This window comes from Echiichthys vipera, assembly GCF_963691815.1.
Source record: "Echiichthys vipera genome assembly, chromosome: 23".
Classification (NCBI taxonomy): Eukaryota; Metazoa; Chordata; class Actinopteri; order Perciformes; family Trachinidae; genus Echiichthys; species Echiichthys vipera.
The window spans coordinates 11,095,663-11,109,383 of record NC_139848.1 but is presented as its reverse complement, the minus strand read 5'-3'; the positions used below and the strand labels follow the sequence as shown (position 1 = coordinate 11,109,383).

Genomic DNA, 13,721 nt, shown 5'->3' with positions numbered 1-13,721 from the left:
GGCACGCCACTGTAAATGGTATTCCTCACGGTTGCTGTCCCGTGCAGCAGCTTTTTAAGCTTTTATTTTGAAGGCAACAAAAGTACCGCCATTGTTGGTTATGTCTCTGTAGTAACTTGACGTAAATGTCTGAAAATTGTTTTGAAGCCTGTTTTTTTTAGAGAGAGGCCCACATCTTTCGTTGAGCCAATGGGATCAGGAAACAGTCTTGGCTTGAACAAATGGACCAATCACAGGCGCAGGCAGGGCGGGGACTGTCACAGCTGACATCATCGTAAACCAATGGCGTCGGAGAGCTGTGGAGGTTGGGCGGTGGGGTTAGCCAATGAAACGGCGCACTGCGGAAGTGGGTGTGAGGACGTCTTCCACTGGGAGATTTAGCTCGGAAACTGGCTCGAAACCGTGGCTCCGCAGTCAGCTGTTTCACAAGCAAACCGAGTCTAGCGTTGAGCCAAGATGGCGGCGTACGAAGCGCTAGTTTCCGCTTTAGTTGAGAGCGAGGGGGCGGGTCTAAAACGGCATCACAGCTGATCTGGAGGTTTTTCCCCCTTTAAGTTGTTTTTTTGCAGAGAAGAGCTTTGCAGAGAATCACAGGGGGACCTCTCTTGTTTTGTTTCTCTGTTTCTTATTTTTGTTTTTTTAACATAGCGCCTTTTAAAAACTAAACCCCATTTTTTTCTTCAGCCCAGTGTAGGATTTAAACCCCGACGCGGCTTCATTATGCCACTTCTTTTCAGAATAAACTGCTTTTATCGCATTTTTTTCACCCGAATACCGTTGTCTTTCTGTCATGCACGGTGAGTGTAGCCCGGGTCTGACCCAGTTTTAGTGCTTTCGCCTTCACAGCATCCCATGTGAGCCGCCAGTGGAGATGTTTTCAGCAGGAGAGGAGGTTCATTCCCATTTGTTTACCTCACTGAAGGAGTCCCCCGGGGCTGCAGTCTCTCCAACACTGGAGCTCGGACTAACTGCTGTGTACACCGTCCTCTACTCCTTCCTGTTTGTTTTCGTGTACCTGCAGCTCTGGCTCATTTTGCACTACGGACACAAGCGCTTCAGCTACCAGAGTGTGTTTTTGTTTCTGTGTTTGCTGTGGGCCGCGCTGAGGACGACGCTCTTCTCCTTCTACTTTCAAAATGTGGTGCAGGCCAACCAGCTGCAGCCTCTGGCCTACTGGCTGCTCTACTGCTGCCCGGTGTGCCTGCAGTTCTTCACACTCTGCCTGCTCAACCTCTACTTCACACAGGTAGGACTGGCACTGTGTGTGTGTGTGTGTGTGTGTGTGTGTGTGTGTGTGTGTGTGTGTGTGTGTGTGTGTGTGTGTGTGTGTGTGTGTGTGTGTGTGTGTGTGTGTGTGTGTGTGTGTGTGTGTGTGTGTGTGTGTGTGTGTGTGTGTGTGTGTGTGTGTGTGTGTGTGTGTGTGTCATAAAACAGCTGACATTGCAGTTTTTTTTGTGCACGTATCAATCTGATTTCACATTCAAAGCACACTTTAACTCCCATTATCCTTTATTCTATGGTGTTTTATTGACTCCTTTGGTGGATTCCTGTTAACCCAAGGTCCTCGGTTACATGGCAAAGCTCTCCAACGATGATCACCCAAGAGTGAACCCAAATTAACAGCAATTTATCCAAATTTGTCACAATGCATTTGCAGTAAATAACATACACACCAGTTGTCTTTTTTTTGCAGCAAAGATAAAAGACCAGCTGTTCAAAAACTGCATCTCCCATGAGGCCTGAGTGCTTGTTTTGGCACAGGCTGGTCATATTTTCTATACTTTTATTGCCCTAATGAATAATTGTTAGATTGAGAACATAATAGCAGAGCAGCTCAGTCATTAATGAAAGTAATCATTAATAACACCCCTAAATTATCGATTTTTACATGTTGTTTTTTTGTATTTTAGAATGGGTGTGAGGCCTCTGTGTCAAAGCAGTGTGGTCATCCAGAAATAACACTTAACCTTAAAGCAATGGCTGGACATTGTGTCAATATTCAGTGTAATGTGGTATCCAGGCAACCAGCAGGGACCTCAGGAAGTTGCACCTGCCTTAAAAAAAAACAACCGTAACCCCCGTACAAAAGAAATGAGACGAGTGAGTGAAGTTCAGATGATTTGTTTACTTTGAGACAGAGCCGGGCTAGCTGTTTGTCCTGTTTGCAGTCTGTATGCTAAGCTAAGCTAAGCTAACCACCTCCTGGCTCTATCTTCTTATGGACAGGCATGATAGGGGTATCACTCTTCTCTTCCTACTCTCTGTATAGCAAATAAGCTCATCAAAATGCAGTATTTTTTGCTAAATACATGATATGTCTTCTTCACTATTATCCTCCATGTTCCATAATGACTCAAAGCAGTTGTTGCTTTCTAAAGCTTTACAAATTGACTCAGTTCATGTCCCGAAGTGAGGGATGTTGAGATCTCTTGGTAAAAGCCTGTGTTGCATTCGATGAGTGGACCAAAGACTCAAACAATTGTCGCTGTCAGCGGCCTGCCCTAACAATCTGTGTGTGTGTGTGTGTGTGTGTGTGTGTGTGTGTGTGTGTGTGTGTGTGTGTGTGTGTGTGTGTGTGTGTGTGTGTGTGTGTGTGTGTGTGTGTGTGTGTGTGTGTGTGTGTGTGTGTGTGTGTGTGTGTGTGTGTGTGTGTGTGTGTGTGTGTGTGTGTGTGTGTGTGTGTGAGACACAGTTGGTCGACCACAGTTGTTTGACACCTGCCCACTCCAAATGTCAAAGGCCTGTTTGTTCCCCTCTCCGAAAAAACACCTACGGACTTTGGGACTTTCAGTTGGTATCGCCACCACAGTTCAATCACTGCTTTAAAGAAAAACCCAGAATGCATTTCCAATCACGTCAAGGGTTTTGGGTGTGAGTAGAGAAGGAAGCTCGTTCAACTGGCCGAGCGCAGACTCAGTAATGAAGCCAAGGGTGTCATATGACTGCTGAATCAACACGGTGGCCGATCAGCCGGGCTCCCTGTGGTTTAAAACATCCCTTTCTCTGGTTGTTGTGCTACTTTGCATTAAAGCAGCAAAACTGACTCACATTCCCTTCCGCCCTTTAGCACACATTTCGGTTCCTAGAGGGCATTTTAGCACACGTTTTGGCACCTAGAGGACACTTAAGCACACATTTTGTTTCCTAGAGGGCATTTTAGCACACATTTTGGCTCCTAGAGGACACTTTAGCGAACGTTTTGGTTCCTAGAGGGCACTTTAGAACATGTTCTGGCTCCTGGAGGGCATTTTAGCACATGTTTTGGCTACTAGAAGACACTTTGACACACGTTTTGGTTCCTAGATGACACTTAAGCACACATTTTGTCTCCTAGAGGGCATTTTAGCACACATTTTGGCTCCTAGAGGACACTTTAGCACACATTTTGGCTCCTAGAGGACACTTTAGCACATGTTGTGGTTCCTAGAGGACACATAAGCACACATTTTGGCTCCTAGAGGGCACTTTAGCACACGTTCTGGCTCCTAGAGGGTATTTTATCACACATTTTGGCTACTAGAGGACACTTTAGCACACATTTTGGTTCCTAGAGGGCACTTAGCACTCATTTAGGTTCCTAGAGGGCACTTTAGCACACATTTGGTCATTGGTCATTACCAACCAAATGGTGTTCTTCCCATAGGTTTATGAATCTCTATCTACAGTACGTTGGGGGAAGCATGTGACCGTCGAGCTCAGTGAACAAACTTTTTCCCTCTTGTGGTTTCACGTCTAGCCGGGTCAGACAGACCTGAGTAATACATCACATGTCTTCTGTCTACTTTCTCAATTATGAGTAACAAATCGCTTTTACGGTCTCAGTTAGTATATTAAAGTTACCAATCGAAAAAGGATGCTCCCTGTTAAAGCATTAAACAAAGCGTTAAAGCAGCTATAATCAATGAATCTGATATTAACATGGGATCAAATGACTACACGTATGACTCAGACCTGCAGAGCGTTCTACCTGCTCACAGCAAACAGCTGACAGACACAGTTAGACTAACTGGTGAGGCATTTAGCAGCTCAACACACAGATATTTCCCTTCAAATAGCTGCTTCTATCCAACCAGAACACCAAACCACAAAGATATTCAGTTTACTACCATATATGACCAAATGAAGCATGGAAACACATTTGTGAAGCTGGAACCAGAGAATTTTCAGGGTTTTGATCAGGTTTGGGTTGCTTCACCACCTCACTATGTGTCTGAAGGATTTTCTGAACGCAAGCTCAGAAGAAAACCTGTCTTTTAGCAACGTTACGGCTCAGTATGATTTAATAATTTGCCCGGCCAACGCCACGACGCAGTTCCTGCAGTCCTGCTGAACGGTGCCGTTTAATGCCGAACTCACTGAAAGTAGGTAATAAATGACGGGAGCAGAATGCTGATAAAACATCATGCCCCGCTCACACGTCCTGCCACCTGACACTGACACACGCGTGCGCGTTTGTGTGGAAATACTCATGTGGAGTGTTTTCTGATGAGTCAGGCACGACTCCTGACCTGTCATTTACTTCCCCTTTATTACGTTTTAGCTGCTTCTTACTACAGACAATAATGACGCCAATGCTCGGTCACAAAAACTATCAAATCTCATCCTCTACTGAAAGAAAAATAATATTTAGCCGTATTTCTCACACATGTATTGCACGTTAAGTAATTCGATGGTGTTCTGTTGCTGCTGATTGCTTCATTTCTAGGTTACAAATTACCTCCTTGTGGCCTACATTCTCACACAAAAGGCTGAGTGTTTATGTGTGTGTGTGTGTGTGTGTGTGTGCTTAAACTCAATGTTGACCATGTTGAGCAATTTACAAGACCTCTGCGGCCACAGCATCTCTTATATAATCTCCCAAAAATAGAAATCATTATCCTCATTAATGGGTCCGACAGGTGGGACGCTTCAAACAGAGATGGTATTGTACATGTCTAAATGTTTCTTAATAACTGATTAAACAACATTTTGGGAAACATTTATGAACTAGATCAGCGGAGGCCAGTGTCCCGGGCAGCTGTTGCACACTTACATTGGACTTGTGTCCCGTTGGATGTTATTTACTGATAACAGGATGGCAGCCAAGCAGCGAGAAGAGCATATGCAGCCTCGTTTTTGTTTGTCCTGCCTTCAATATTGATTTTAACGTTCAACATTCAACATTCATTGATTTTGAACAGCAGTGCATATGGAATGAAATACCTTCTACGCTCGTTAGTGCCTCCTCAAGGAAGGCAAATGACACTTAAACAGTGTAGAGACCTGAACTTTAGTGCCTGGCTCTGCCTTGATACAAGTGTATTAGGCCATTTTGGGCTATTTAAATAATCACTGAAAGACACTGGATCAGCCAAAACCAGACATTTTCAGGAAAGGTTATGGTACTGCTGCTTTTGCTGTGTGATGAGGCAAAATGAACACCAATGTACTGTAGAATAGCACTATATGTACATGTACTATATTTAAGGAATAACTCCCGCCAGGCAGTGGTATATTGGGATTAAATCACAGCGAATGGGCATTGTTCAGCACAACGCACAGTGCATTATATATGCAAACTGAGCAGAACTGCTTTTTGATATTATTGGATTTACAGGCTTTTTTGGGCATCAATTACATGAAGTAGGACAGGTATTAAATTCACTGGATTAGCCCAAACCAGACATTTGTATTTTAATGCTATGCCCCAAAATGTACTATATCGTGATTAGTGTGATTGCTCTGCAGACATTTTCCATACTAGCGTCTTCATATCATTATTATTTATTTATTTATTTTCTGCTCGCCTGTAATTACTTATCGATATGTGCGTAATGTGAGGTTTTCATGTTACAAAAAGCAAAAATGTGCATATTTATTGAGCTACCTTATAACATATGCTACCATGTGCTCATTTTTAGGGTCACACTTGTGTTTTAGGTTTCTACTAGAACACGTTTACAGGCTTCAATGATCAAAAACACATGATTTCTCTCATTCCCTCTGTCTGAAACACTCTGTTTTAGCACCTGTTCATTGCACACTGTATTGTCTTGTACCTTTGCTTGCTAAATGAGCTACCAATTCAGAGGAAAGTATCATTTATTAGCCCTAATTAGCTGAAGTACTGAACATTTTAAAGACCTACCTGCAAATGTCAAGATCGGTCAGCTTACATGTTGAGAGGGGGGGTCCTTTGTCTTAAACACCAGCGCTTGCAAATTGCTGGTTGTCATTGTCAGTTCACTTCTTTATGTTTAGGCAGTAAATGAACCTAAATTACCATAAATGTGATTACTTTGTCCCCACCCCTGGTGCCGGTTCAACTGTCAGTCAAGGCTGGAAGTTAAAGGATAGTTTGTGAACACCTCTTTTTTTTCTTCCTCTCAACTATAAAATCATTTGTAAAAAATTACACACTATTATAATGTGGATTCTGGCTCGGCCCTTTTGTTTTACTTGTCCTGTGTGTGCGCGTGTGTGTGCTACGTCAGTGACACTCAGGAATCTCCTCAGGCTCTGTTAAGTTCACACCCTTCTCCCTAAAAAAGGCCGACCCTCCTGCGCTCTCTCTTTCATTCGTATCTCATCGTCACATCCTTCACTCATCATATATTTTGTGATTTTAACTAATCTAATTAATCTCAAGAAGAAGCTGGTAATACGCCTTGTTACACTATCACAAAAATGAAAATATCTCATGGTTGTGTCATGTGTGTGATGATGTTTTTATCTTTATTTAGGTGATGTTTAAAGCTAAAGCCAAGTATTCCCCAGAGCTCACCAAATACAAGTAAGTCCGTCCGTTTTTTTCCTATTTATCAAAAAAAGAATCTAAATCCACTAACATGCAATAATCTCCTTGACCTTAATCATTAAAGACACAAATTCAGAATATGGTTACAGGATTTTAACAGTTGTCCTCCTTCCTCTCCACCAGCAGACTCTTTCTCTTCCTTTCTTCTCTCGCACATGCAGCTGGTTTGCAGCTTCAACGCCATGCATTTGAATTAGTTGTTGTTTATGAGTAAAGTCACATTGTTTTTGCCCATCCTCTTACTGTCTGTCTGTTTTTTACCCTCTCCTTTCCCCTCCAGGGTTCCTCTGCGTCTGCTCTTCCTGTGTCTCAGTATATTTTTCCTGGTGGTGAATTTAACGTGTGCACTGTTGGTGCAGGGCGCTCTGGAGCGCTCTGAATCGCCAAGGTAAACAAGGTCTAATAATGTTACACGTAGCTCCCGTGCAGCAGTTTTTACTCGAATGACTAAATAACATTTACGCCTCCAGTGATGGGGGAATCAGACATGCAGTCCTGGCCCGGGTCTTGATCAACGACAGTCTGTTTGTCCTCTGCGCTGTCTCTCTGGCCGTCTGCATATTCAAGATCACCAAGATGTCCTCTGCCAACGTTTACCTTGAGTCCAAGGTAGAATACACTCTTTTTAAAACATGAATGTATTTTTAATCAGGCAGAGTTGTTGTACTGCTGCTTTGCTTTGTGTTGAGGCAAAATGAACACCAATATAGAATAGCTGTACTATATTATTAATAGCTCACACCAGGCAGTGGTGTATTGGGATTATATCATAGCTAAAGGGCATTATTCAGCGCGCCACAAAGCGTGTTATATATGCAATAGGGTGACCAGACGTCCCTGGTTTCAGTGACCTGTCCCTGGCTACAGCTGTCCCCGGAAATGTCCCCGGTTTTCACTGTGACTGAAAGATCCAAAATGGTATAAAGGAAAAAATTCATGCTCTCCAGTAGCGTTAGCATGTTTAAAATGCTTAAAGCTAAACAATCCTTAGAATAACGTAGCAGGATGTACCAAAAGTTTAAAAAGTCTTCTGTTCAAAATGGCTAGGCTACATGTTATGTCCAGTTAAGCTAGGCTCTGGTGAAGACGGGTAAACTTGAAATCAGATGACCATGACCTTAAAACCAGATCTTTTCTTAAACCATATAACCCAGGATGTCGTTCAACATGAACTGTGGCATTTACCATTTAAAACTCGTCCCCAAATCTTGTGAAAATCATGTGGTGTAAGGAGGAGGCCTTAGTTTGGATGATACCTGTTTATTACAGCTGATTTTAGGGCTCTACTTGATCTCAGCTACTTTGATCAGAGGAGAAGAAACACATTGTTAATCAATTCCCTTGCCATTTAGGAGAAGTTTTTCAAAGAAAAAAAAAAAACTACGGGTATTGGAGGTTTTTACGCCTCTGAACCGAAGATGTCCCCGGATTTTGTCTTAGAAATCTGGTCACTTTAATATGCAAACTCCTGTGTTATCCACATTTCTACGCTCTCGGCTTCTGGCCGCAATGTCCAGTATAAGCTCATGTCACATACTCAGAAAATCTTGGTAGTCTAGTATATATCCGGTGATTTCTCGCGTACAGAATTCTAGTGGGAAATGGCAGCTAGCTACTGGCAGCTACAAGCTAACTCAGACTACACAACGTTAGCTCTTGCGGGCAGTGAGAAATGAACTTTGAATGACCATAAACAGACAGCACAGGTTAACAACAAAGGAGCCCCTCACACAAATGGCATTAGTGCAAAAAAAAAATTAAAATTAACTTTCTGTAACTTGTAACATTAGCATGAACTTCCTGTGGTTTAATATAAAGATAACTTTTCCAGACACTAGCTGAATCCCAGAGTGTTATTGTGAAATTACATTAGCTGACTGCAGTATACAGGTAAAGCTATGGCTAGTACGCTAAGTAACAGTGTGAGCTACTCACTCACTCACTCACTCACTCTCAAGTTTATATGCAAAACTATCTATGACCTTATTAAAACCCAGAGCTCTGACCAGATCATTAGCTGCTAACAGCTAATTCTACAGTCTGAACAGGAAGATTTCCATTTTGGGATATTGGGCACTACTTTTCATGCGTGTTACTTTTGCAATTTGTCCAATTTAATGTGCAAAAAATACTCCTCAGACAAATCATTTAAAGCACCACTGGCAGCAATGCGGTGACTCGTGATTCTTACCACACTGTAGACATGTACAGATGCTTACATTTAAGTCCCTCAAAACTCAATTCCTGGCCTTTAGTCTGTCATTTAGGCCACAAAGAGGCCTCAGTCATTTGGTGGATCACATCTGTGGCCCAGATCTGACATTCAATTACAGGCCAAAGGCTGACTGACGCATGACTTGTAATGGTCACGGTAACTCTTCCACCAGGGTACATCCGTGTGTCAAGCTACAGCCATAGGAGCCGTGGTGATCCTGCTCTACACATCCAGAGCCTGTTACAACCTGGTGGTGGTGGCCCTGTCCCCGCAGGACAGTCCCAGTCCCTTCAACTACGGCTGGTACAGCGTTTCTGATCAGGTACGGCACCGAGTGTGTTCAGTTAGGAAAACGAGCTTTAATTTAGGCAGAAACCCAGTGCCCTGTGAGTGAGAGTGTGTGTGTGTGTGTGTGTGTGTAGGAGATTTGGGAAAGCAATGCTTAGTGGGGTAAAGGGCTTTGTTTGGCTATAAATAACCACGTGTGTGTGTGTGTCTGTGTGTGTCCTGACCTATATCATGGCTCAGGCCTTGAGACGGACAGCACGTTTTTAAAGGGTGTGTGTGTGTGTGTGTGTGTGCGTGTTGGACATGATACACACCAGCAGACACCTACTGTGTGTATGCATGGGCCTAATCTGATAGAATTATTTTTTTTAATCTGTCTGCATACCAGCTGTCAGTCCAACATCTCAACTATATTTTGTTTCTGTCTGTATCTTGTGTTTCACTGGTATTTATGTTGCATACGGCAACTTAGTTTACACTTTTTACACTTTTGCATCATGTGATGGTTGTTTCTTTACAGGCCGATGTGCAGGAGATCAGCGGTGAAGCCTACGTCGTGTTTGGGATCATCCTGTTCTTCTGGGAGCTGCTGCCTACAAGTTTAGTGGTGGTTTTCTTCAGAGTCCAGAGACCCAACCAAAACCTGGTAACGCGTTAAAGAGTGCAAAATGCTTGTAATAATCTGCCTGACAGAACTGTTAACCTTCAGAGCGGTGAAGTACAATGAAGCTTGAACATCTCTGTAACTCTCAGGCTCCAGGAGGGATGATCAACAGCCACAGTTTCAGCTCCAGAGCTTATTTCTTTGACAATCCCCGACGGTACGATAGTGACGACGACCTGTCCAGAAGCATTAATAATAGGACTGATCGGGCCAGGTGAGTACACCCCAAGCACAAATACAGTTTATCACGCTTTGTTTTGAAAAACCATTACCCTGAATGATAAAATTAGTGCCCATTGATTTCTCTTTTACTCATCCTCTCGCTCTTATCTCCTTTTGAACACGTCTTCCCAATCCTTCTCTTAGTCTCCTCTCCACCGCTCCCCAGCTGGGTACGTCCAGTTGGTACGGCTCCATCCAACGCAATGGGACTCTGAGTGCGGGTGTTGCGTCTGCCCAGCAACCGCCGTCTTCCACGGCCCCCCTCCTCTTTGCTTACGGCAACATCCAGAGTCACAATCCCCACCATCACAACTACTACTCCACCCCGCAGAACAACAACAACAACTACCACCACCATCATCACAGTAGCTACTTTTCCACATCGCAGAACTATTATTGTGGGTCGCAAACGTATTTCTGTACCCCGCAGAATTAAGTAGTGTCCATCCTAAAGATTGAAAAAGACTGACTAATAACTAACAATTTCCTGCGTATTTGTCGCCATTTTGCTTCCCCTGATACATCAAAGCAGGAAGTTTTGAGGGATGTTCTGAGGCATTGCTCCGGACCAGGTTGGGCCTAAAAATTGGTTCATCAAATTATTCCTGAGACATGTGGTGGTATCAGTAACTGGGAAGTCATGATAAACTTCTCTTTTAGGACACCACTGTCTTTAAATAGCAAGTATGGACCAAGGACCAGAGGTTTAGCACTAATGTGGCTAATACACCTAAAATGGCAAAGCTCAAACTTTGTCTTGGTCAGTTAGCCTTTTTAAAGACTGGAGTCCTCAGGGACCAGATAGTCATCGCTCTCATTATCATTTCTTTGTAAATTTCATGCAGTTGTGCTTCTATGGAGCATTCTGCTCAGACAGGAACCGTGTTTGCGCTTGCTAATGTGGCTAATGCTGAAGCGGCCCGTCTGTCAGTTAACAGTTCTGGGCACAAAGACGTTACTGACTCTTCAAACTGTTATTTAGGTCGTCAAAAATGGGTTGTGTGTTTCACTAGGCACTTAAAAACAAACATTAAAAAGGGTAATTTGGATATGAAGCAAACTGTGGAGGATGCTAGCTGGCCTGTTTGATCCTCGATCCTCAAAAAGGCTTTTCTTCCAATGAAAACCAAATGCATCTACAAATGGCATTTCATGGTGTTTCTCTCTCTCGTGTCTGCTCGTGTATGACAGAAATTAGCCGTTGCTAATTTGCCATTGGCTGTTGTAGCATTGAGAGCTAGCTTAAAGCCAGCAGTTAGCTTAAAGTCTCTAGCTTTAACAGCTTAAACTCCTAAGCTGTTTAACCAACTCTCATTGTACAAAGTTGTACAAACACCTTTTGCGAACTAACCCTACCTAATCAGTACTGGATTGTGTTTAGTTTGACATGTAAAATAAGCTTATTACAGTTTTCCTAACTGACAAAATCAAATCAAAATACTGGTCGGTTTATTTCAGTGTTAAGTATCATCCGTGTAAACTGCTTACAGCCGCAAAATACGTGTGAAATGAATATGTAGCTGCCACATGCGTGTCTCCGTAGCACAAGCTTGGCCAATATAATAATAAGTGTGTGGGAAATGTAACAACAAATTCACTTATTAACACAATTAGTAGTAGAGGAACAGTTTCAAGAGATGACTTTAATGTCCAACTCAGGCTTTAACAAAATCTGCTCTACGAGAGCACGCCACTGCTTTTGGATTAAACAACAAATCCAGGTTTAATCCCCCCCCCCCCAACCTTAATTATACAACGGAAACCATGTAAAAACTTAAAACAGGGAGTGCCATACAACGTCGAGTTGCTTAATGTTTGGGATTATGAAAAAAAACATGTCCTGGGTTTTACTGGGCGGCAGCATTATCAGTATCATCTGGACAATACTTGATAAAAGTATCAAAATGTAACCTTCATTCAGCACTGGGGTAGGAATCGGTGTGGGGATTGTTAATGTTTCTGAAAAATATTTCTGACCAAAAACCTGTCATGTAATCCGATCCTCTGTGAGCTGTGAGGCGATAATTTGCACTTGGAAGAAGTTCACCTTCAGAGAGAAAAGGCTTTGGGGCTGAACGTAGGATTTAATCTCCTACTTGTTTTATGTATTACCTTCAATCATGGTCTGTATTCTATATTTTACTATTTATCCTTTGATAAAGGAAATATCAATGTGCCATCAAATTTTGTCATATCTAGTTTCATTCCTTAAGGAAAATATTTTTGCACAAGAAACGGTCGGATGTCTTTGATTGTGTGTCGAGTTAGTTGATTTCTAATCCATGTGTTTGTGAGTCTGTGTGTGTGTGTGATCATACGTTTTAGTTTTTGCTTTTATACATTTTTGACATTGATTTAACAGATTTGATAGTTTATTTGCTGTTGTCCTATTGCTTTTCCTAATCTCAGAAATGTTCTGAATCTCATGAGACTGCAGCCTTGTACGACCACGTTCTCGAACCCAATCAGTGTGTGTGACTGTGCTTCGTCAGGACTTACTGAAGGAACGCTACCCAACACCGCGTGCGGCACTTAAACAGACTTCAGCTGCCGGCTATCTGTAAATGACCATGCAAACTTCGACTTCCGACAAAAGAAACAAAAAAAAAAGAGCAACTTGTGTCACCAATGTTCCCAGGACGTTGAAATACAATGATGGAACGAAGACGTCGGGTCCAGCTGTTCACCTGTTTCAGAAAAAAGTAACATCTGCAGTGCATGCTTCTGCATCAGAGTGCAAGAACTCAGTGTCATATTTTCCTTTCCATGGTGATATCGTTTATGTAAAAATGTTGCTATAAGATAGCAGTGATGATGTCTAATGAATTGTTTCATGTTATGGATTGTTTTACCCGTGGCCGTACTGAATGTAACCTATTGTGCGACCGATGACTAACGATGTATGCAAGAAAAGCACTACCATCTTTAAATAAAGGCCTACTGCACTGTTTTTAAGACAAAAGTGAACCAGGACATGTCAATGGATCATCCAAAGTTTCTTAATTTGGTTAAACCGATGCTTATTCATCCATGAGAGTAGTTTACGGACTTGTCCTCAAAGCAATTTCAGTTAAAAGCAACTGGACATGGTTATTTGTCCACTTGCGTTTGACTGAAATTGCTTTGAGGATAACGACGACCTGGACAAACGAGGATATTCACAGGCTTTACTGAAGTGTCACCACCACATTAAAAAGTCAAAGCACCACCAAATGTGCACCGAACTCCTGCAGCTGATCATGTGGCCGAGTTTACCAGCTAACAAGTTTATACGGGAACATCCGAATTAAGTCGAGACAGCAGCTGTCCAGTTCACTGCCAAACATGGCCAGGTTGTGTAGCTGTTCTCAGAGACGTAAACACTTTAGGCAAAGGAGTTCCCTCTTTTTTTCTATGTTGACAACATTTATATATAAAAAAAAAAGCATTGAATAATTTCATACAGCATGGAAGAATTGAAGTGAGGGTTTAGAGTGGGGCAACACAATACAGACAAATAACCTTTACTGTGTTTGGAATTTTGTGGTTATAAATTA

At 42.5% G+C, this 13,721-nt stretch overlaps 1 protein-coding gene across 1 annotated transcript; it reads left to right on the top strand.

Moving 5' to 3' along the window:
* The first annotated feature begins 588 nt into the window (after positions 1 to 588).
* On the top strand, positions 589 to 13,147 carry gpr137c (G protein-coupled receptor 137c). The gene is made up of 8 exons (XM_083937629.1): positions 589 to 1,246; positions 6,723 to 6,772; positions 7,077 to 7,184; positions 7,267 to 7,405; positions 9,184 to 9,333; positions 9,820 to 9,945; positions 10,053 to 10,177; positions 10,330 to 13,147. Exons 1-8 carry the CDS (start codon positions 872 to 874, stop codon positions 10,619 to 10,621), a joined length of 1,365 nt encoding a protein of 454 aa, XP_083793755.1. The 5' UTR covers positions 589 to 871; the 3' UTR covers positions 10,622 to 13,147.
* Positions 13,148 to 13,721: the final 574 nt, after the last annotated feature.